Here is a 23,601-nt window from a genome sequence, read left to right on the forward strand (position 1 = left end):
AGAGAGATCTTGGTGTCCTAGTGCATAAAACCCTGAAAGTTACCACACAGGTTGATAGAGTTGTTAAGAAGGCATGTGGTGTTTTGGAGTTTATTGGTAGGGGGATTGAGTTTTGGAGCCACAAGGTCATGCTTCAGTTGTACAAGACACTGGTAAGGCTGCACCTGGAGTATTGCGTGCAGTTCTCGTCAACGCATTAGAGGAAGAATGTGGAAGATTTAGAAAGGATTCAAAGGACATTTAGTAGGATGTTGTCTGGTCTGGAAGGAAGGTCTTATGATGAAAGGCTGAGAGAACTGAGGCTGTTTTTTGTTGGAGAGAAGAAGGTTGAGAGGTGACTTAATCGAGACATATAAGATAATCGGGGGTTAGATAGGATGGACAGTGAGAGCCTTTTTCCTTGGATAGTGAAGGCTAACACAAGGGGACATTGCTTTAAATTGAGGGGTGATAGATTTAGGACAGATATCGGGTAGTTTCTTCACTCAGAGAGTAGTAGGGGCATGGAATGGCCTGCCTGCAACAGTGGTAGACTCGCCGAAGTTAAGGACATTTAAATGGGCATTGGACATACATGTGGATAATAATGGAACAGTGTAGGTTAGATTGGCATCAGTTTATTTTCACAGGTCAGCGCAACATTGAGGGCCAAAGGGCCTGTACTGTGCTGTAATGTTCTATGTCCTATGTTCTATGTTCTATGGTCTAATGTTGGAAGGGTTAAGTTATGATGCCAGATTACATAGACTGGAGTGGATTCTTTCTGATCCCATGAAGACAGATTTGTTAAGACGGACTGGAGGAGAAAAACTTAGAAAATCTTGTGTCTATGCAGCTCCCTGAGGCATTCTTATTATTGATGATATTATTGGAAGCCAGGTCAAACCAGCAGTGGCAAATAGCAGTAAGACCATAGGATCATGCGTCATTGGAGCAGAAGTAGGCCATTCAGCCCTTCAAGTCTGCTCCGTCATTCAATGAGATCATGTGTGATCTGATCATCTTCAAGTTCACTTCCCTGCTTTCTCCCCTTGATTCCCCTCATGATTATAAATCTATTTATCTCAGCCCTGAATGTATTTAATGACCCAGCCTCAACAACCCTATGCAGAATTTGACAATTCACTACCCTCTGAGAGAAATAAGTCATCTTCATTCTTGTCCTAAATGGATGTCCACTATCACTGAGATTAGTCCGTTTGGCCTTAGACTCTCCCATGGATGAAAGCAATCTTTCTCCATCTACCTTGTCAAGTCCCCTAAGAATCTTTACATGTTTCAATAAGGTCATCTCTTATGCTTACAATCTTCAATGAGTACAAACTCAGCCTGCTCAACTTCTCCTCATAAGAAAGACCCTCTTTAATTTCTTTAGACTGCCTCCAATTCCAACATATCTTTCCTTAGATAAGGGGATAAAACTATTCACATTACTCCAGCTGTGATCTGCCTTAAATAGTTTTAGCAAAACCTTCTTAATGTTTTTTATACATTAACAGGATTACGACGTTGATTACTGGGCCAGCATTTAATGTTCATCCCTAATTGCCCGGAGGACAGTTAAGAGTCAAACACATTGCTGTGGGTCTACAATCACATGTAGGCCAGACCAAGTAAGGATGCCATTTCCCTTCCTAAAAGGACATTAGTGAACCAGGTGGGTTTTCCCAATAACCGACAATGGATTTATAGTTATCATTAGAGTCTTAATTCCAGACTTTTTATTGAATTCAAATTCCACCATCTGCCATGGCAGGATTCAAACCTGGTACCCCAGAACATAACCTGGATCTCTGGATTAACAGTCCACCCATAATACCATTGTCTTCCCAATATATTCCATTCCATTTGACATAAAGGCTAAAATTCCGTTCGCCCTCCCCATTAACTGCAGAACTTGGATGCTCGCTATTTGTGAATTATGGATGCAGATTCTCAAATCCCTCTGTTCCTTAACTTTCTGCAGTCTTTCCACATTTAAATAATATTCAACACTTCTATTCCTTAGGGGGGCATGATGGCTCAGTGTTCCCTCACACACCCAGGATCCCATTTGATTTCACTCTCAGGAGACTCTATGGAATTTACACTTTCTCCCCATGTCTTTGTGGGTTGCCTCTGTGTGCTCCAGTTTCTCCCCACAGTCCAAAGATATGCAGGTTAATTGGATTGGCTATGTTAAATTGCCCATAGTGTCCATGGATGTTCGGGCCAGATGGATTAGCCGTGAGAAATACAGGTTTACTGGGATAGGGTAGAGGGATGGGTTTGGACTGAATGTTCTTTGGAAGATTGGTATGGATTTGATGGGCTGAATGGCTGGCTTCCACACTCTAGGGATTCTATGATTCATCCTGTCAAAGAGCATAACCTCTCACATTTCCAACTTTAAATTCCCTCTACATTTTTGACACTTACTTGGCCTGTCTATAGCTCTCTTTGGACTCTTGTCTTCCCATCTATGTTTGTATTATTTGCAAGTTCAGAAATGGTTTATTGTCAATCAATTCATATCATCAATGTATATTGTAAATAACTGTGGCTCCAGCACTGATTCCCCACTGATGGCATTTCACTCGGACTCTGGACTACATTCAAACCAGCATCATTGGTGGGCGGCACGGTGGCACAGTGGTTAGCACTGCTGCCTCACAGCGCCAGAGACCCGGGTTCAATTCCTGACTCAGGCGACTGACTGTGTGGAGTTTGCACATTCTCCCCATGTTCGTGTGGGTTTCCTCCGGGTGCTCCGGTTTCCTCCCACAGTCCAAAGATGTGCGGGTCAGGTGAGTGGGCCATGCTAAATTGCCCGTAGTGTTAGGTAGGGGTGTGGGTGGGTTGCGCTTCGGCGGGTCGGCATAGACTTGTTGGGCTGAAGGGCCTGTTTCCACACTGTAAGTAATCTAATCTAATTTGGATCCAAACGGGACAACCAGTAAGACTACAAATTCAAATCCGCCAGCAACGGTTCTCCTTCAGGATGCTCCACTCCATGCTTGCAGCATTCGCAGACACTGAACCTCTCTCATCTTCTGCCTCGGAACACTTCAACTCCATGGCATCAATGTGGACTTCACCAGTTTCCTCAATTCTCCTCCCCCCACCTTGACACCTTCCAACCTGACAGCTCAGCATCATCCTCATGACCTGTCCTACCTGCCAATCTTCCTTCCCACCAATCCGCTCCATCCTCCTCTCCAACCTATCACCTTTATCCCCACCTCCATCCACCTATTGCACTCTTTGCTACCTTCTCCCCAGCCCCACCCCCCTCCCATTCATCTCTCCACCCCGGAGACTCCCTGCCTCATTCTTGATGAAGGGCTTTTGCCTGAAACGTTTATTTTCCTGCTCCTTGGATGTTGCCTGACCTGCTGTGCTTTTTCAGTACCACTCTAGCCTTGACTCCGATATCCAGCATCTGCAGTCCTCACTTTCGCACTAGTTACAGTTGTCATCCTGAAAATGCCCTTTTTACCCAAACACTCTGTCTTCTATTAATTTGCAAATCCTCTACCCATGCCTCGCCACCATGAGATTATATCTTAAGGGGCCTGATGTGTGGTACCTTATCACAGGCCTTTCTGAAATCCACATGTATTACATCTACTGATTCCTCTTTATCTATCTTGTCTGTTACCTCCTCAAAGAACTTCAATAGATCTGTCTAGCATGATTTCTTCTTCATGAAGCCATGCTGACTTTGGTTATATCATGTATTTCTAAATGTTCTCCTGTTACATCCTTTATAATAGATGCTAACATGTTCCCAGCACCATACGTTAAGCTAACTGTCTATTGTTACCTGTTTAATATCTCCCTCCCTTTTTGAATAGGAGTGTTGCGTTGTTAAAAATCACACAACACCAGGTTATAGTCCAACAGGTTTACTTGGAAGCATTAGCTTTCAGAGCACTGCTCTTTCGTTAAGTGTTACATTGGCAGTTTTCAACCTTCTAGGACCTTCCCAAATATATTCTCAAACATTACTACGACTGCATCCAATGCTTCTGCAGTTATTCCTTCAAATCCTAGGATGCAATCCACGAAGCCCAGGGGTTTTGTCAGCCTGTTGCCTCATTAGTTTTGCTAGTACTTTTTCTCCAGTGGTAGTTATTGCATTTATTTTTACCCTCCTTTTAACTCCTTGATTATTTGATAACTTTGATATACTAGTGTTCTTGACCATGAGGATTGATGCAAAGTATTTTTCAATGATTTGGATATGAACCTACGAGGTATAGTTAGTAAATTTGCTGATGACACCAAAATTGGAGGTGTAGTGGACAGTGAAGAAGGTTACCTCAGATTACAATGGGATCTTGATCAGATGGGCCAATGGGCTAAGGAGTGGCAGATGGAGTTTAAGTTAGATAAATGCGAGGTGCTGCATTTTGAGAAAGCAAATCTTAGCACGACTTATACACTTAATGGTAAGGTATTCGGGAGTGTTGCTGAACAAAGAGACCTTGGAGTCCAAGTTCATAGGTCCTTGAAAGTAGAGTCACAGGTAGATAGGATAGTGAAGAAGGCATTTGGTATGTTTCCTTTATCGGTCAGAATATTGAGTATAGGAGTTGGGAGGTCATGTTACGGCTGTACAAGACGTTGGTTAGGCCACTGTTGGAATATTGCTTGCATTTCTGGTCTCCTTCCTATCAGAAGGATGTTGTGAAACTTGAAAGGGTTCAGGAAAAATTTACAAGGATGTTGCCAGAGTTGGAGGATTTGAGCTATAGGGAGAGGCTGAATAGACTGGGGCTATTTTCCCTGGAGTGTCGAAGACTGAGGGTAACCTCATAGTGGTTTGTAAAATCATGAGGGTCATGGATAGGATAAATAGACGAAGTCTTTTCCTTGGGATGGGGGAGTTCAGAACTAGAGCGCATAGGTTTAGGGTGAGAGGGGAAAGATATAAAAGGGACCTAAGGAGCAACGTTTTCATGCAGAGGGTGGTATGTTTGTGGAATGAGCTACCAGAAGAAATGGTGGAGGTTGGTACAATTGCAACAATTAAAAGGCATCTGGATGGGTATATGAATAGGAAGAGTTTGGAGGAATATGGGCCAAGTGCTGGCAAATGGGACTAGATTAGGATGGGATATCTGGTCGGCATGGACGAGTTGGACTGAAGGGTCTGTTTCCGTGCTATACATCTCTATGACTCTTCTGTCATTTTCTGGCTCCTCATTATTAATTCTCCAGCCTTGTTTAATGGGGCCTATGGCTAAGTGTCAGTTGTGGCTCAGTTGGTTGCACTCCTGCTTTTGTGTCACAAGGGTTAGCCCTGCATTAGGGTTTGAGGACAAAAATCAAGGCTGTTGTCTCAGTGCAATACCGATTACTGCCTTGAGAAAGCTTTTTGCAGAGGAACAGGGAAGGTATCCTTGATGTCTTGGTCAATATTGATCCCTCAGTCTACTTTGCAAGAACGTGCAGCCAACAGGACCCTGCGGAAGTCCTGACATTCTGACCTATGTGAGAATTTTCTGGAAAGCTTCAACAGCTGATGGGGAATTTGCCCTTTCACTGGGACCCTCCTTGGAAGCCAGACTCTGAGCTAGAATTTGTACAGTTCTGTGAAACTGACCTGTATAATTACTCAGAAATGTTAGACAGAGAAAACCCAGTCTAACTGTTAGTTATCTCTATCAGTCACACTGATTCCCTCTCTTTGACCCATGCCTATGTCCTCAGACACAACTATCCCCTCACTCCACTCAGCAGTCATGCTATTCTCCTCCCACCTCACCCACTGACCCTTTCACCGACCGTCCATCCTAATCAATTGCCACCTAACCTACCTGGTATCTCACCCATCTGCCACCCAACCCACCTCTCATCTCACCCTCCTGGTCACCAACCCACCTAGCAGCTCAACCACCTCCCACCCAATCCACCTGACATCTCACCCACCTGCCATCCAACCCGCCTGGCACTCACGTCACTTGGCATCTCACCTATCTGTCACCTGACCCACCTGGCACTCAAACCACCTGGCATCTCACCTATCTGCCACCCAGCCCACCTCTCATCTCATTGACATGGTCACCAACCCACCAGGGATCTCAACCCACCTGATGTATCACCTACCTGGCATCTTACCCATCTGCCAAGCAACTGAAAGTTGATATCTGGTGAAAGGTGTTATCTTAATGTAAGTTTCTTTTTATATGTATTGTTGCACTATTCTTGATAATTTTCAATTGGCTCAACTGTTTTGAGGTTCTTTCCGTATGCTAGTGCCCCCTGTTAGTGGCCCAAGCTTTCATCAGCTGTAAGCAAAAACCATGGCTTTTCTCACCCGCTTTACAATTGCGCTTTTAGAACTCCTCGGGTGGTAGCAAGGTGATTTCTGTAATTTCCCTGCTTCTGAGAAGGGTAACTGAATGTTTCTTTTGTTTCATCCCAAACTTCGCTCAGCTCAGCATTAAGACTGCAAACTTGCTTCTATTAGGGAATTAAATCTTTGATCTACTATTACACGTTGCTCCAACATGCGCTACCACTTTGTAGGAACAGCTGATTTTCTTTCAAGTTCGTATCACACTGTCGGCTATTGATTCTTTTAACTACAGGCACGTTTCAGAGGGAAATGATGTCATCTTGCAGTCAGAAAATCCTCTATTGCTTTGGAAGAAACATTGAAAATCTTCTTTTTCATAGATATCATCAGATACATTTGTCATCATAATTATTGGCAAATTTATGTTTGGCTGAAAACCATCATGACTCTAACCCTCCCTTTCCCAGCTGAACTTATTGCCTCTCAATTTTATCTTGGATGTGAGAGGCATTACGACCTTAGTTTATCCATTCTTGCCATTCATTACTCTATAGTCCAGGCATCCTTCATTCTAAATATTTCCATGGACTCAACTTTTGGCACAAAAACAGAAAGTGCTGGAGAAACTCAGCCGCTCTGGCAGCATCTGTGAACAGAAAAGCAAAGTTAACATTTTGAGTTCAATACAACTTTTCTTCTGAATCACCTTTTGGCATTTCTGTGACCTACAGTTCTGAGATTATCTGTACTCCTCCTTGCACATCCCCAGTTTACATGCTCCACCACTGGAGCTAACGCATTTAGCCACTACAACTCTCATTCCCTCCCTAAAACTTTCCTGCTTGACTCTCTTCTGTTAATACACTCTTCGATATCTACTTCTTTCAATAGGGTTTTAGTCACCCGATAGTTCCTAACCTTAACAGAAAGTGCTGGAGAAACTCAGCAGGTCTGACAGCATCTGTGGAGAGAAAGCAGAGAATGGTCTGAAGAAGGGATTCTGGGCTCGAATTGGATGCTGCCAAACCGGCTGAATGGCTGGTGATTTCTGGTTTGTTTCAGATTGTCAGCACCCACAGTTCTTTGTTTTATTTTAGCTCCTTACCAAGTTCAGTGTTGACATTGGTTCGACAATGCTCTTGTGGAGTTTCCTGTTAATTGTCTGGTGTAAATGCTGGTGATTGTTGTGAACTGAGTATCCAGTTTGTTCCAGACATCAAGTTGTCCATGGGCTAACTCTTCGGAAGTATGAAACCATAATAATGGACACTGGCAAAGTGACAGTCAAAATCACACATCTCTAGCCAGCTGGTTGGAAAGCTACTGTTTGGTCTGTATCATTACCATCACCCATATTGTCCAAATTACTTATCCAAGGTTACAAATAGGAGTAGAGAGATTTTAGTGATTTCTGTGCTGTGGTCTGAAAAATCATTAATCATGGAAAAACTGTTTACATAACAAATTGAGTAAAATATGAAATTTTGGTGACGGAAGAGAAAGCACTAATTTATCTTCATTCATTATGTCATTTTATATTTGTGATATGATTTCTCCACAATTTCAGGGATTCTTACCTTAATAACATTTGCTGTGCTCATAACTGACATATATGGGCAGAAATGTAACTCTGTTTACAGGTTGAGTAGCAAAGGTTTGACTTAGAATGAGAAAGTGAAAACGCAAAGAAGGGGAGTATAATATAATTCTGAGAATGTGAAAAAAAACTATTGAAAAATTTCCAGACCTCAATTCTTTTTTGTGCTGATGTGCATCAAAGCGTCAGGAAATTGTACTGCGTATAGATTAACAGACACTGTCTTGCTTTTATTGACTGCAGTGGTTGTAGAGTCCAATTATGAGCCATGCTATTTGTGCTGCCAGGACTAGATTAAAAGTATTCACAAGATGGCAAAACCATGTCTCATCATGTCAGCAATAACTGTCCGTGCAGCACAGAAAACATGTAGACTAAATTGGAGATGTCTGCTCTGTAGCTACTAAATCATCCAACTCCCACCTTTTCAGTGAAGCTGATCTGCAAACCAGTCAATTGAAAACCAATCTGGCTTCATGGGTTGTGTTATTGCATATATCATTTACATTTAAACATAGCTTTTATGGAAAAAAAGACTTTGCAGTTCCCACTCCATTTCATATTTAATGCTTATGCTACATTTGAATAGGAACACTAAGTGACATAAGCTGTTGGCAATGGAACAAGTGAGCCTGGAAAATTTTTATTGTGCAAACACAAATCATTCATACAAAGTTCACAAAGTGCACATGTATTTTAACAGGAGATAACCTCTCTTAGAGTAGTAAAGAGAATAATTTGATAGGTGTTGAAAACTTGTATGCCAATATCCTCAGCTAATTTCAAGCTTTTAGTTTTATGACTGTCTTCTTTTGTGTGCTGGTTACATTGAGTTCTCCAACGTTGTGCTTGGAGTAGGGAGCAATATGTTTAAAATGAACACGGGTGAAATAGGTCATGTTGTAGCCCACACTCTCTCTTCATTTCATAATGTAAATCTGCTTTGAAGTATATTGACATGCATTTCAAAAGGTAAACTTCTCAAATGTAACATGCAGTTAGTTTTTAGTAAGGTTTTTATGAAAAAAACAGGCCTGCCAAAGAGATCAGTGACATTTATAAATCTGCTGATTTGGACAAGCAAGAAATATCTGTACATACTATCCATTACTATTGGTATGTTTAGTTGAGGTATTCATGGAGTTGAAAAAAACCTTGCTGTAGGAAAGATGCTGTAAAACCTGAAAGGGTTCAGAAAAGATTCACAAAGATGTTGGCAAAATTGGAGAATTTGAGCTACAGGAGAGGCTGAATAGACTGGGGCTATTTTCTCTGGAACATCGGAGGCTAAGGGATAACCTAATAGTGGTTTATGAAATCAAAAGGGACATGGATATGGTAAATAGAAAAGATATTTTCCCCAGAGTGGGGGGAGTCCGAGGCTAGAGGGCTTAGGTTTAAGATGAGAGAGGAAAGATTTAAAAGGGACCTAAGGGGTAACTTTTGCATGCAGAGGGTGGTGCATATGTGGAATAAGCAGCTAGAGGAGGTGGTGGAAAAGGATACAATTACAACATTTAACAGGCATCTGGATGGGTACATGAATAGAAAGGACTTAGAGAGATATGGGCCAAATGTTGCCAAATGGTCTAAGATTATTTTAGGATATCTGGTCGGCACAAACAAGTTGGATTGAGGGGTCTGTTTCCCTGCTGTACATCTCTATGATTCTATGCAGTTAGGATTCATGGATTTTTCTATATTCCAGCTTTTAAACAGAAGTGGTATATTCTCAGTCAACAATCATCTTCCGTGTTTTAAACCTCAAGGTTACTGGGCAGCTTGATCCAATTTGAGAGATAACTTTCATTTATTTCATTCACAGCAGCACGTATAAATCAGACAATCTTCCAATTCTTCATAGATCAGGAAAAAGACAGGATGCTCTTTGGGAGAACAGACAGAGAACTTAATCAAGAGTAACTATCTGAGTTCTAGCATGAGTAAAAATATTAGCAAATGGCTGCACTTCATTATTTTCCGTACTCAGAAGAGTAATGTTTATTGTCAGGAGCCATTAAGTCTGATCCAACTTTCCTGCTTGCTCTTAATACCCCAGTGCTGGTGCTAATTAAAACTGCCACTTAATTTGACCTTTAACTGTTAATTTCTTTGTAGAGAACTCAAGCAAAACGGAACAAAACAACAAGCTTAACATAAATTCGGCAGCTGGTGCACTTGAATTGCTTGCTGCAGCCAAGAAACTATTACACAAGGGAGATTAAAGAATGTAGGCCTGCAATCCAAATTTTTCAACTTAATTTTAAGAAAAGCAAAATACTGCAGATGCTGGAAATCCAAAACAAACACAGAGAATGCTGGAGAAACTCAGCAAATCTGGTAGCATCTGTAGAAAGAGAATCACAGTTAACTTTTCGAGCCTGGTGTGACTCTTTTCTGCAGCTGTGATTCTTTCAGTAACGTGATTATGGATCTTGTACTTTATTTGGGACAATCTGCATTTTACTGTATGGCCTATATTACATAACTCTCTTGATTGGGCTCTTCAGCATTTGGAAACCAAAACCAATCAGAAGTGTTAAGGTGGCAGCTTTGCAAGCAATTTTGCATTGCTGTGAAGTGGATGTTTGGATAAAAATACATGAGCCCTGAGGTATCTTCACTGACAGTCTTGTGAGATTTATTTATGCATGTCAAAAGTTTTTTTTAAATTCTTTGCAAAATTGCTGCAACTGCAAGTCATATGAGGAAAGGCTTTTTAATATTCATTTATGAGATGGGGGCATCATTGGCTGGGCCAGCATTTATTGCCCATCTCTAGATGCCCTTCAGAAAATGTGGTGAGCTGCAGTCCATTTGTAAGTAGACCAGAAGACCATAAGACATAGGAGTGGAAGTAAGGCCATTCGGCCCATTGAGATACAATCTATTAAGTATTTTGACAGAACAACTCTGAAAGAAAGGTGATATATTTCAAGTCAAGATGGTGAGTGACTTGCTCGGTAACTTTGAGGTGGGAGTGTCCCAGAATTCTGTTGCCCTTGTCCTTCTAGATCATATAGTCATAGGTTTGAAAGGAACTGCACTTATCCAATCAAGTGGGCAATATTCCATGTTTTGCCTTGGAAATGGTGGACAGGCTTTGGGAGTTACTTGCTGCAACTTTGATAGAAATATAGAAAATAGGACCAGGAGGAGGTCCTATCCACCTTTCAAGTATGTTGCACCATTCAACATGATCATGGCTGATTACCCAACTCAGTACTATTCCCACGTTCTTCCTAAAAGTCACAAAGAACTGCAGACATTGGAAATCTAAAACAAAAACATAAAAACATAAGTCTGTGGAGAGGAAGCAGATTTAATATTTTGGGCCCAGTGTTTGGAAGAAGAGTCACTTGACCCAAAACTTTAACCTTTTTGCTTCACAGATGCTCAGCAGGTCTGGCAGTTTGTCCAGCAATTTCTGTTTGTTAATCACTTTCTCCCGATATCTTTTGATTCCCTAAAAACTATACCTAAATCCTTCTTGAAAACATTCAATGTTTTGGCCTAAATCATTTTCTGTGGCAGAGAATGCCATAGGCTCATCAGTCTCTGGGTGAAGAAGTTTCCCCTTATCGCAATCCTAAATGGCTTACCCTAATATCCTTGATCGTGATCCCTGATTCTGGGCTCCCTGGTCATTGGGAACATTATATGTTTACTTGGTTTTTTTTAATACACTTGCAAAGTTTTACTGCATTAAAGGTGCTATATAAAAAAAGTTAGAGGACAGAGAAGGTAACAGGAGATTTGAAAATGGTTTTGATAGAGTATTTAAGAAGAAATTGTTTCAAGGGACAAAAGGGTCAGAAAGTAAAAGATTAAAGGCAATTGACAAAAGAATCTGATGAGACATGAGAGAAAAACATTGTTGTGCTCTGAAACATTGTTGTACTGACAAAAAGGATGTTGGAAGCAGATTCAATTTTGATTGATCTCTTTATGAAAGTTAAAGAACAGCTGATCAGAATCTGCCATTCACACCTCCTTCAGACACGTTTTACTTGTTACATTAGCACTCCCTTTGACTTTGCACCACAAACCCTTTGGTTATCGAATGTCACCTATCTCCCACCTTTTCACAGGGTTTCCTCATTTTCCAGCCTCCTTGATTCCCAGCTGTAAGCACTTTGAGACGAAGTGAAGTCACGAATTACATATTTTTTTCTTTTCATGGTACCCATGCCATTGGCATTCAAGCAATGAAATAAGACCTCAGACAGTGCTATAGTTTATTTTAGGGAGTTCAACGCTCCATGTTATTTTATGCCACTGGAAACATTTAAAATTCTCCGGGAGGTGTATGCCAATCTGCCAACTAAAGGGTTGTTTGTGCCCTGAGACCTTAACACTTGTTGAACACCCCTCTTCAGTGCTTCAACTACCTTTCAATTTAACTTTAAAACAAACAAATACAGAGGAAGGAGAAACTCAATTCAGGCAAAATTTATTAGGGATTGCAATTCACAAAGGAAAAGAATGGGATAAGTTATTTTTTCCAAATGACAGTATTTATATGGCAAATCCAGTTCAGTTTCTGATCAATGGTAACCATTAGGGTGTTGTTAGTGGAGGATTGAGTGATGATAATGCCATTGAATGTTAAGGGGTAATTGCTAGATATTCTCTTATTGGTGATGATCATAGCCTAACATTTGTATGGTGCGTATGTTACTTGCCAATTTCAGACCAAACCTGGATATTGTCCAGATCTTGTTACATTTGGGCTTGGACTGCTTCAGTATCTGAGGAGTCACAAATAGTGCTGAACAATTTGCAATCTTCAGTGAATATCCCACTTCTGATCTTACGATGGAGGGAAGTTCATTGATGAAACAGCTGAAGTGGTTGGACCTAGGACACCACCCTGAGGAACTTCCTCAGAGATATTGTGGAGCTTGAGATGACTGACCTCCAACAATCACAATCATCTTCCTATTTGTCAGGTTTGACTCCAACCAGCAGAGAATTTTCAGGTCGAGGCTTGTATCCATTAGAGTTTAGAACAGTAAGCATTGATTTGATTGAAGGTCCTGCGGGGAACTGAACAGGTGGGTGTGGAATGGATGCTTCCTCTTGTTGGAGAATCTAAAAACTAGAAGTCACTGTTCAAAAAATAAGTGGTCACCACTTAAGACAGAAATGAGAATAATTATTCTCTATGAGTCTTTGGAAGTCTCTTTGAAAGCAGAGTCTTTGAATAGTTTTAAGGAAGAGGTAGATAGATTTTTGATGAGCAAAGCATGAAACATCTTTAGAGAATGTGGAGGAATCAGATCAGCCATAATCTTATTGAATGGCTGAGAAGACTTGAAGGGTCTGGTTGTCTATGCCTGTTCCTAATATGTATGCAATATTTTAAACAGGAGCAAGATAGGTCTCTCTTGTAGTCCAGTAAGTAGGTAATCCTGAAGAAAGAGTTCTTAGTAACTAGGATCTAAATATGAATGACCCTAATTGCAGCAGATTCATATCATAGAATTGCTATAGTGTGGAAATAGGCCCTTCAGCCCAACAAATCCACAGTGACCCTCTGAAGAGTAACCCACCCAGACCCATTGTCACACCCAATTATCCTCTATTTACCCCTGACTAATGCACCTATCCTACACATCCCTGAACATGGCCAATTCACCTAACCTGCATCTTCGGATTGTGGGAGAAAACCAGAACATTCGGAGGAAACCCACGCAGACACAGAGAGAATGTGAAAACTCCACACAGACAGCGGCCTAAGGTTGGAATCAAACCTGGGTCCCTAGCACTGTGAGGCAGCAGTGCTTACCACTGAGCCATCATGCCACTGTATCTTTTCTAAAGACAAGTTATCTAGTCACTTAACTCAGTGCTATTTTTGGGAGCTTGCTTGGCTCCATTTCCTACATTTTCCTGCAACAAAATAATGTCTACATAATTGCTCACTTTAAATACTTTGGGATGAAGTTAAGTCATGAATTTCACACACCTAAGCTAGTGGTATTTAACCAATGAAAATGTGAAGATATCAGACAGTGCTACGGTTTCTTTGAGGAAATTCTATGCTCCATGTTATTTTATGTCACTTGAAACATTTTAAATTCTCCTGCAGATGTATGCAAATCCACCAGCTGATTGGACATTTGTGGATTAGAGTGGTGCTGGAAAAGCACAACAGGTCAGGCAGCATCCAAGGAGCAGGGAAATCAACATTTCGTGCAAAAGCCCTTCATCAGGAATAGGGGCAGGATGCCTGCAGAGTGGAGATCTCTCCACTCTGCAGGCATCCTGCCCCTATTCCTGATGAAGGGCTTTTGCCCGAAATGTTGATTTTCCTGCTCCTCAGATGCTGCCTGACCTGCTGTGCTTTTCCATCCAGCACCACTCTAATCTAGACTCTGCTTTCCAGCATCTGCTGTCTTTGTTTTTACCTACCTGACTGGACATTTGTGCCCATTCTGTGAAATCTTACTTTCAGTGCTTCAGTATCCTGTTCAAAAAAACTTTAAATCAAACAAATACAGAGGAGAGAGAAATTCAATTCAGGCAAAATTTATTAGGGATTGAAATTCACAAAAAACACAGAAAAAGTCGAGTTATTTTCTCCATAAGAATCGTACTGCATCAAAATGAATCATTTGATGTTCAATTACGAAAAGAAATCTTTTAAAATCAGTTACAGAGAATATAAAGAGTTCTCATTTTACAGGCAACAAATATGGTCATTTTCATCATAAAACAACAGTAAAGGTGTTGATTTCACAGCTGTCCTGCATGCAGTTCAACAGATTCAAAATTTGAAGCTTCAAGATTATACAGCTCTTAGGCTGGAGTTTTGGTGTAATAAAGATATACTGTAAAAGAGTATCAGTGAATCTATTCAGACCCCTTATTCTCATTTCCTGTTAATAACTATAAAGATATATGTACAGTTAGTTTTTTTTTGCTGGTAACACTATATTTGTTGAAATACAATTTGCAAAATTCTGCAATAAAATACTATTGTACACACTTGCACCATCTAAATGTGCTTGCAACCAGGGCAATGGGAGAGGCGGTTAGTAAAAAGGGGTAAGGGAAATGACAGAGACTTATAAAAGTTTCTGAAAAGTAGTGACTTTTTTTTAAAAAATGCAACAACTAAAACATCTGTACAAAATAAAGCAGACATATATATATATACACAAACTGTGTGGACAACATATACTACGGTAAACTCAAGCATTTATGAAAGAAATTAGAAAGACAATCACACATGCTTATTTTGAACTAAGGTGCTGCAGCGCAAACGATTCGTTCCCCTTCTGCTTGTGTGTTTTGATACCCAACCATGGCAGTTTAGTTTATCGTTTGATTTCAGGGAGCATGTTACTCAGATTCTTAAATAAAAAGAACCTTTCATTTCGGTCAAATATTGAGTAATTTCTAAAAATGTGTCTGAAATGTCTAGAGTGGAAATTGTATGTTATCAGAAAGAAGCTACTCAGTTTTTCAACCATATAAACAAACTGTCAATAGGGAATTCTTTTGGAGCTTTAAAAGTACATGAAAGCATGGCAGAGTCATTTCCATGTTAATAATGGAGTTACGTTAAATAACACAACTAATATCAGACAAGTGGATTTTAAAATGTGCACCATCACTCTTTTTAAAAACTTCGTCAGCCGGACTGGAGCACACAGTGTCAAAATAAATTGCTTCATGCTGCTGTAATTGTAACCTGAATCCAGCTTCAAACTGAAATCTTATATGACACTTGGACATCTGCATTCCTTAGTAGGTGCTGAGTCCAAGCAGTCACAAACTATTAAATATGACAATTTGGATTTGGAAATCTGAATATAGCTTACCCGAAAAAAATGGTCTCACGCCTGATCAACTCAATATTCTATCATGAAACCCTATTTTTACTATACATTCTAAGCCATCACTACTAAAAGATTTGTGTGGAAGTGAGAAACATACCTTCAAACAATTTTCAAACAACCTGTACAAAATGTGACATTATTGCTTCTGCACCTCATCATTCAACAGCAAAACAAACCGGGCAAATTAACTGGAGGAAAAATAGAACAGACTACAGGACTTCAGCTCTTATTTAGAGAAGTGGCAATTATCATAGCTGTATGAGTTACGAGTGTAATACTTGTTAATTGTGTTATGTGTTTTCTCTACTCTGTGACAAAATCATCAATAATAAATGTTAGTGACAGATCACTGTAAGCTCCTGTACCAGGAAGAATAAATAAGCATTCACTACGTTTGCTTATATAGGGGAATAAAGGATTTATCAAGTAAGTGCACCTTAATAATAAAAACCAATTGTTCTTGAAATATCCTGAAAGGAACGTAGAACAACCTCCAGATGACATGTTTCAAAATATCCTTATTCCTTGACTGAAGATGTGGTTAAATGATGCTTCTGAAGTTAGCTGTAGTCAATCACACAACTATCACAAAGGTGTCTTTGAGTGTCTACAGACTGAAACTTCCTTTAATGAGAGCTGCAGAAGGTTATTGTGCTAAACTCAAAATGTGTACAAATATGTATAAATGTTTATAGTCGCTTCACATAGTTTCCTGGAAAGGTACCAAAGAACTTGGATCGTCGAGATGTTCCTGTGATTAAAGAGAAAAAGCAAACTTCATTATATTCCAGCCTCTTAGTCTTCATTGATTCATTTTCCCTAGTGTACCACTTTATTGATCATTCTTCATTCAACGTTTTAATTGAACAGACTCATGATAAGCCATGCCTTGATTATAATTTCTGAGGATTCTTGTGTGTTCATTAATCAAATTTCGAATTATAATCAGGTACTGAAATCAGGTTCAACTTGCAGATGTGGAGGGGGCAATAATCTACCTTTCAGTAAAATTAATATCATATGGATGATATCTTTCTCAACTTCTGTGACTCATTATTAACTAATGATTTATTTTTGTATTTCAGGGCACAATTATAACTTCACTGAGTTAGACACACAATTATAGCTACTCGTGGAATATAAATACCTCTAAACATAATAAGGAAATTTTTGGGTGGGATAATAAAGAAAATGATCCAATTAATGACACTCAATCACTACTACCTTTCTTTAAACCTTCGCTCAAATCAGGTCTTACATTTGACATAAAGCAGTGGTCAGCAATGACTATGAAAAGAGTTTACCCTGCTGCATGGATGTACAAAAAGTGCCAAGCATCAATATAGAAATAAACACAATTATTGGCCAGTACTTTAAGTAGCAAGCTTTTACTTCACATATTATAAGAGCATGTTTTTCAGAAAGTGTATTTACTGAATGGATATAGTATATAGTAATGCATCTGTGTGTGGAAGGTCTTTTTACACATGCAAAACAAAATGTCCCCCATAGATAAAGTGTGCTAAACCAGACTCAATGAGCCAATGTGTGCTGACATACAGGAATACCTAGACAATGGTTAAGCTCAGTTCTGTAAATAGGAAATAATATTCATGCTGGGCGATTGCCATCTCCAACCACAGAGAATGGGACTATCTTCCCTTGATATTCAACAGCATTGCTAATGCCGATTCCTGAATTATCAACATGCTGAGGTTTACTTTTAACCAAAATCTGACCTGGACAAGCCATATACATACTGTGGCAAAAAAACAGGTTAGTAGCTGAGAATTCTGTGTTTGTGACTCACCTACTGATTCCCAAAAGCTGATCTACTATTTACAAGACACAAATCAAACAGAGTACCCTTCACTGACCTGGATGAGTGCACCTTTAATTGCACTCCAAAAACTGGACAACCTGGAGACATTAGCTTGCTCGTGTGGCTCTCTATCCCTGCCATCAATATTTATTCCCCCTGCTATCTATGCACAGAGGCAGCAGTATGTGTATCATGCGCATACTCACCAAGGTTCCTTCCAAATCAACTTCCTCTCCAAGTCACAAATCACCCTGTCTTGGAACTACAATGCTGTATCTCTGCTGTCAATGGGCTAAACTCCTGGAACTCCCTTCCTATCAGCACTGTAGATGTGCCCACCCCCAATGGGCTGCAATTGTTGATAAAGTTGGCTTACCATTGCCTCAAGGGTGATTAGGGATGAGCAATAAAGACTGGCCCAGTCAGCAATGCTCAGATCGTACAGAAAAATAAAATAAACGTGGGACCTTTACCACCCAGAAGGTCAGGTGCTGCACATGAACAGAACACCACCATCTGCAAGTTCCCTTCCAAGCCACACACCATCCTGACTTGGAAATATGGTACTGTTCCTTCACTGTCACTGGGTCAATATCCTGGAATTCGTTAAAACACTGCTGGAGTTCCTGCACTACATGGACTGGAGTGGTTCAAGGCATCAACTCACCAAGACCCTTTCAAGGGTAATTAGGGATACAAACATATGACTGAGAGTAGGCCATTTGGCCCCTCAAGCCTGCTCCACCTTTCGATAAGATTATGGCTGATTTGATTTTAACTTAAACTCTACATTCCTGCACATCCACAATAATGTTTAATTACCTTCGTAATCACAAATCAATCAAGAATGGATTGGAAATCTTGGCTTTGTCAATCACAGTCACTTTCCAAGAATTTTAAAGCACTAACTAAATTGTCCTGTTTATCAAAAGCCCTGGATAACATGACCAATCTCTGATAGACTTACCTTGTGCTTAAAATGTTGGAACTATCCGAGTCATACAATTCTAAGGATCACATAGCCAGTTCCTGCCAACTTCACCAGTCCTTATGGTGGGAAGTCAAGGTGTGGCACACCAACTAGACTGGCAATTGGACCTGGCAGAGTCATCATGCTGCCAACTCCAACAGGCATTTAGCTTCAATTTGCTGTTTTTTTGACTGGGAACCAAAACCTAACCCAAAAATTTAAAGATAGATAGAGATTCATCCTGGAGTGGACTGCCACCATGTTCAAGGGCTCACTCTATGTACAAAGCTAATGGATGAATAGAATGTAGAAGGAAAAGATAATAATGGAGACACAAGGAAGAATAAATGTTTTTACTTGACAACTAGAACATCTCAAATAAAAAATTGGAACTCTGTAAAAACGAAACCACATGATTAGAGTTACCTCTATTTTCTTCAAGTATTTTGCTCAATGAAATCAGTGAGATGGCCAGAATAAATCAATGCAAATTCAGCTTTTATACTCTACACCTGTGACAGCTGTGGACTCAGTTGTTAACATTCTTGTCTTTGAGTTACCGGATTCTGGGTTCAAGCCCCAGTCAAGGCTCAAGAATAGAAATAAAAATTGACACACACATACAGTACTCAGACAGCATTGCACTGTCTGAGATGGTATCTTTCAAATGAGACGTTAAACTGAGGTGCCATCTGTATTAAAATCTCCCATGGTTCTCTTTCAAACAAGGAAAGGGGAATTATCATTGCAAACCTGCCCAAAATATGTATTCTTCAATCAATATCACAAAAACTGATTAACCGCTCATTACCAATTTGCTGTTACTCAGAGTTTGCGGAATGCAACTTGGTTGCCACATTTCCTACATTACATAGTGACCATCACTTCATAAAGTATTTCAATGAATCTAAAATGTTTTGAGATATTGGTGGCCATGGAAAGCATTATACTATTACGAGCTTTTTATCTTTCAGCCTATCAAGTAAAGAACTATTCAGAAGCAATATTGACACACATCATTGTGCAGAATATGTGTATTTCCAGAAAATGCTAACATATTCCATTTCATTTATACATTCCAGAATTTGAAGAACTGACAGCTGGGTTTTCAGAAGCATTGGTTAAAGTTTCCTCTGTAATGTAACACGTCGTAGGCATTGTTTCTTCAGCTACCTTTGAAGTGGTTTCACACCTGAGGTAGTCTGGAAAATGGCCTTCAGATATTGCTATGGTACGCTGAAGTGCTATATTATGCAACAAGGTGGAAGAGGATTGCTGGTTATGTACGAGTGTGGTGAGCACTTTGATCAGAGAGCTCATTTGATCAGCTAACTGCACCCAGCCCATGTGGATAATATGGTGAAGGTGAATCATGTCCATATGCATCTGTTTGTTACCAGACTGCACACTGGAATGAACATTGTCCATGGTCTTCCTGAGCAAGTGCATACCCTCATCTACAAGCATCCCAAATGTCGCAGAGAGTGCGAGGAGACTGGCGTCTGACTCTTGTTGTTGATGGGTGTTCTCATTTGTCGTGTTGGCCTTCACACCAGTGGGAACACTGTCCATAATCTGTTCCAGGAAATCAGCCGATGGGGTGAGGAAGTTGGTGATTTCCACTTGCAGCTCACAATCTGTCCTGTCCACTGACTTGCTGTCAGTAACCTGCTCTGGCTGATCTGATCCTTTTACTGGGCTTTGTGTTGGTGAGGGACACACGTCAAGATGCTCAAGTTTTAAGGAAGATGTGCTAGAGCTCTGTAATTGTGAGGGAATTGAAGGAAAACATTGGACTACATTAAGATCCTGGGATGCTGATGGAGGTGTAGCCGAAGATTCAGATGTTGAGCAAGAGTCTTGGCTGCTTTCCTCCTCTTCTTGCTGACTCGTTGCCTCGTCTTTCAATTCAGCTCCACTCAAACATTGTGGGTATGCCCAGGACATTCCTTCAGGGGATGTGCTGACAGGTGATTGGTTTTTGTGTTCGTCCACAAGAGACTGTACATTTCCCTCTTTATGTACATTAGTTTTCAGAGTTGCTGAGGATGGCAACTTTTTGTCAACGTATTTCTGGGCAATTGGTGTCTTTTCTGCACTCTTTCCATTGCAAGTGTTTAAGCTGGAGGTTGGCTGACTATCTGGGAAGACAAAATAGGGACAAGGCACAAAACCTTAGTTATCTGGACATATTGAGTGGAACTGCCGGCAGACAAAGGTAGATGTCGTTTAGATGAAACTTCTAAAAGCAGGTGAAGAGCAAAAATGGACCACTGTACACAGGATGACTTACATGCATATTGGGGATGTTAAAGCATTCTTAGCATTCTATATTATGTTAAATATATGTTTGTTTATTATTTTTACTTTACAGGGAGAATGCATGGAAGGAGAAACTATAAGGTAAACTTACCAGATTCATGGGATTCCAGGATAGATGATGTTTTGATTTCAGGTACAGTTGAAGTTTGATTTTGCAGTCAGCTCCTTCTGTCAATATGGACTCGTCCTTAGAGATAGATTCCAATGTCACAGTCTTTTGAATAGCAGCCTCTTTTATTTTCTCTGCAAGCTGTAGATTTTTTTTCCCAACAGTTTTGTGAAGTAGTAGAAAGTGTGGGCATTTTGTCCTTTGTTCTGGAGCTGGTAGCAATGTCATTGTTCCTAGGAAAGTATCTTGATGTTTGGCAAATTATTTCACAATAAAATTCGCTCCCAAACTTGGGGCAAATGCAGCTGCTGTCATCTCCTTCTGAACTCCATTTTGCTTTATTTGGATGTATCATGAAACATACAGGGGCTTATCAGGATTGTGAATCAAACTGATTGAACTAGCTCTGCATTGGTGTCTCAATCCCACATCAATTTATGGTGAAGATGGCTCAACTTATGCTTAGGCAAATGGTTTCAAATGTCTACGGTCAGTTTATCACCCCCATTAGGAGCGAGTTATAGTTTCTAATTTTCCTGGCTGGTATAGTGTGTTACATTGCACTTTCCCATCTCTAATAGAATCATATGATAGTTTCATCTCTCTAAAAGAACAGCTGAGACTCAACTAGCCAACTTTTGTTATTTGGCCAATTCAATCCAGATTGCAGTGCACACAAGTCTACAAGATAAAGGGATCTAGAACTTACTAGGTATCACAATTTTTTTTAAAAAGTTGTTGCCGATCAAATAAAAACTTCAAAACAAAAAGGATCTAGAAAATTCTTGAATCTTTGCTTATTCTGTGGACACATGGCCTATTAGGCAACCTCAAGACATCATTAAAAATTAGTCCTGAAATGTCAAAATTCTACAAGTTACCATTAAGGATTTGAAAATGTGTTGCTGGAAAAGCGCAGCAGGTCAAGCTGCATCCAAGGAGCAGGAGAATCGACGTTTTGGGCATGAGCCCTTCAGGAATGAGGAGAGTGTGCCAAGCAGGCTAAGATAAAAGGTAGGGAGGAGGGATTTGGGGGAGGGGTGTTGGAAGTGCGATAGGTGGAAGGAGGTTAAGGTGAGGGTGATAGGCCAGAGTGGGGGTGGGGACGGAGAGGTCAGGAAGAAGATTGCAGGTTAGGAAGGTGGTGCTGAGTTTGAGGGTTGGGACTGAGACAAGGTGGGGGGCGGGGAAATGAGGAAACTGGAGAAATCTGAGTTCATCCCTTGTGGTTGGTGGGTTCCTAGGCGGAAGATGAGGCGCTCCTCCTCCAGCCATCGTGTTGCTATGGTCTGGCGATGGAAGAGTCCAAGGACCTGCATGTCCTTGGTGATGTGGGAGAGGGAGTTGAAGTGTTGAGCCACGGGGTGGTTAGGTTGGGTGGTCCGGGTGTCCTAGAGGTGTTCTCTGAAATGTTCCACAAGTAGGCGGCCTGTCTCCCCAATATAGAGAAGGCCACATCGGGTGCAGCGGATGCAGTAAATGATATGTGTGGAGGTGCCGGTGAATTTGTGGTGGATAAGGAAGGATCCCTTGGGGCCTTGGAGGGAAGTAAGGGGAGAGGTGTGGGCACAAGTTTTGCATTTCTTGTGGTTGCAGGGGAAGGTACCGAGAGTGGAGGCTGGGTTGGTGGGGGGTGTGGACCTGACGTGGGAGTCACAGAGGGAATGGTCTTTTTGGAATGCTGATAGTGGAGGGGAGGGAAATATATCCCTGGTGGTGGCGGCCTATCACCCTCACCTTAACCTCCTTCCACCTATCCGCGCCCACCCCCACTCCGGCCTATCACCCTCACCTTAACCTCCTTCCACCTAGTGCCCCCACCCCCACTCTGGCCTATCACCCTCACCTTAACCTCCTTCCACCTATCGCACTTCCAACGCCCCTCCCCCAAGTCCCTCCTCCCTACCTTTTATCTTAGCCTGCTTGGCACACTCTTCTCATTCCTGAAGAAGGGCTCATGCCCGGAACGTCGATTCTCCTGGTCCTTGGATGCTGCCTGACCTGCTGTGCTTTTCCAGCAACATATTTTCAGCTCTGATCTCCAGCATCTGCAGTCCTCACTTTCTCCTACCATTAAGGATTCATCTATTATATGCCACGGTACATCACAAATTAATACATGGCCGAGTTATATACACTGTGGACATCTCCATTTCTAAACATCATTGGAATAGTCACTAGTTTTGGATAGGGGAAACACTGGGACAGAATTTCAATAGCAATTTTTATATACTACCCCATGGTTTGATTCCCTTTATAACCAAGCTGACAGAGGTTAAATAAATGGCATCTGTACACCTACTTCCTATACCACTGCAAATATGTTTGCAGCTTAGATCCCAGTCTTCTGCACAATGATCAAAGTCATGTTATCAACTTTCAACATTTATATGTAATAACAGGCAGGGAGGAAGTGGTTGAGCGAGGGAACCGTGTTTTAGTAAAGAAGTTGAATCTCTTGTCAAGAGGAAGAAGGAGGCTTATCTAAAGAAAAGACATGAAGGTTCAGTTAGGGCGCTTGAGAGTTACAAGTTAGTCAGGGAGGATCTAAAGAGAGAGCTAAGAAGAGACAGGAGGGGACATGACAAGTTTTTGACAGGTACAATCAAGGAAAACCCTAAAGCTTTCGATAGGTATGTCAGGAA

At 40.9% G+C, this 23,601-nt stretch overlaps 1 protein-coding gene across 1 annotated transcript in view; it reads right to left on the reverse strand.

Moving 5' to 3' along the window:
* Nucleotides 1-14,427: 14,427 nt before the first annotated feature.
* Nucleotides 14,428-23,601, reverse strand: part of LOC132822257 (sorbin and SH3 domain-containing protein 2-like) — a 306,243-nt gene continuing 297,069 nt past the window's right edge. The window contains exon 26 of the mRNA XM_060835395.1: nt 14,428-16,484. Within this exon, the coding sequence (XP_060691378.1) occupies nt 16,423-16,484 (62 nt within the window). The 3' untranslated portion in view covers nt 14,428-16,422. The remainder of the gene's footprint in view (nt 16,485-23,601) is intronic.

Source organism: Hemiscyllium ocellatum, chromosome 2 (genome assembly GCF_020745735.1).
Source record: "Hemiscyllium ocellatum isolate sHemOce1 chromosome 2, sHemOce1.pat.X.cur, whole genome shotgun sequence".
NCBI classification, from domain to species: domain Eukaryota; kingdom Metazoa; phylum Chordata; class Chondrichthyes; order Orectolobiformes; family Hemiscylliidae; genus Hemiscyllium; species Hemiscyllium ocellatum.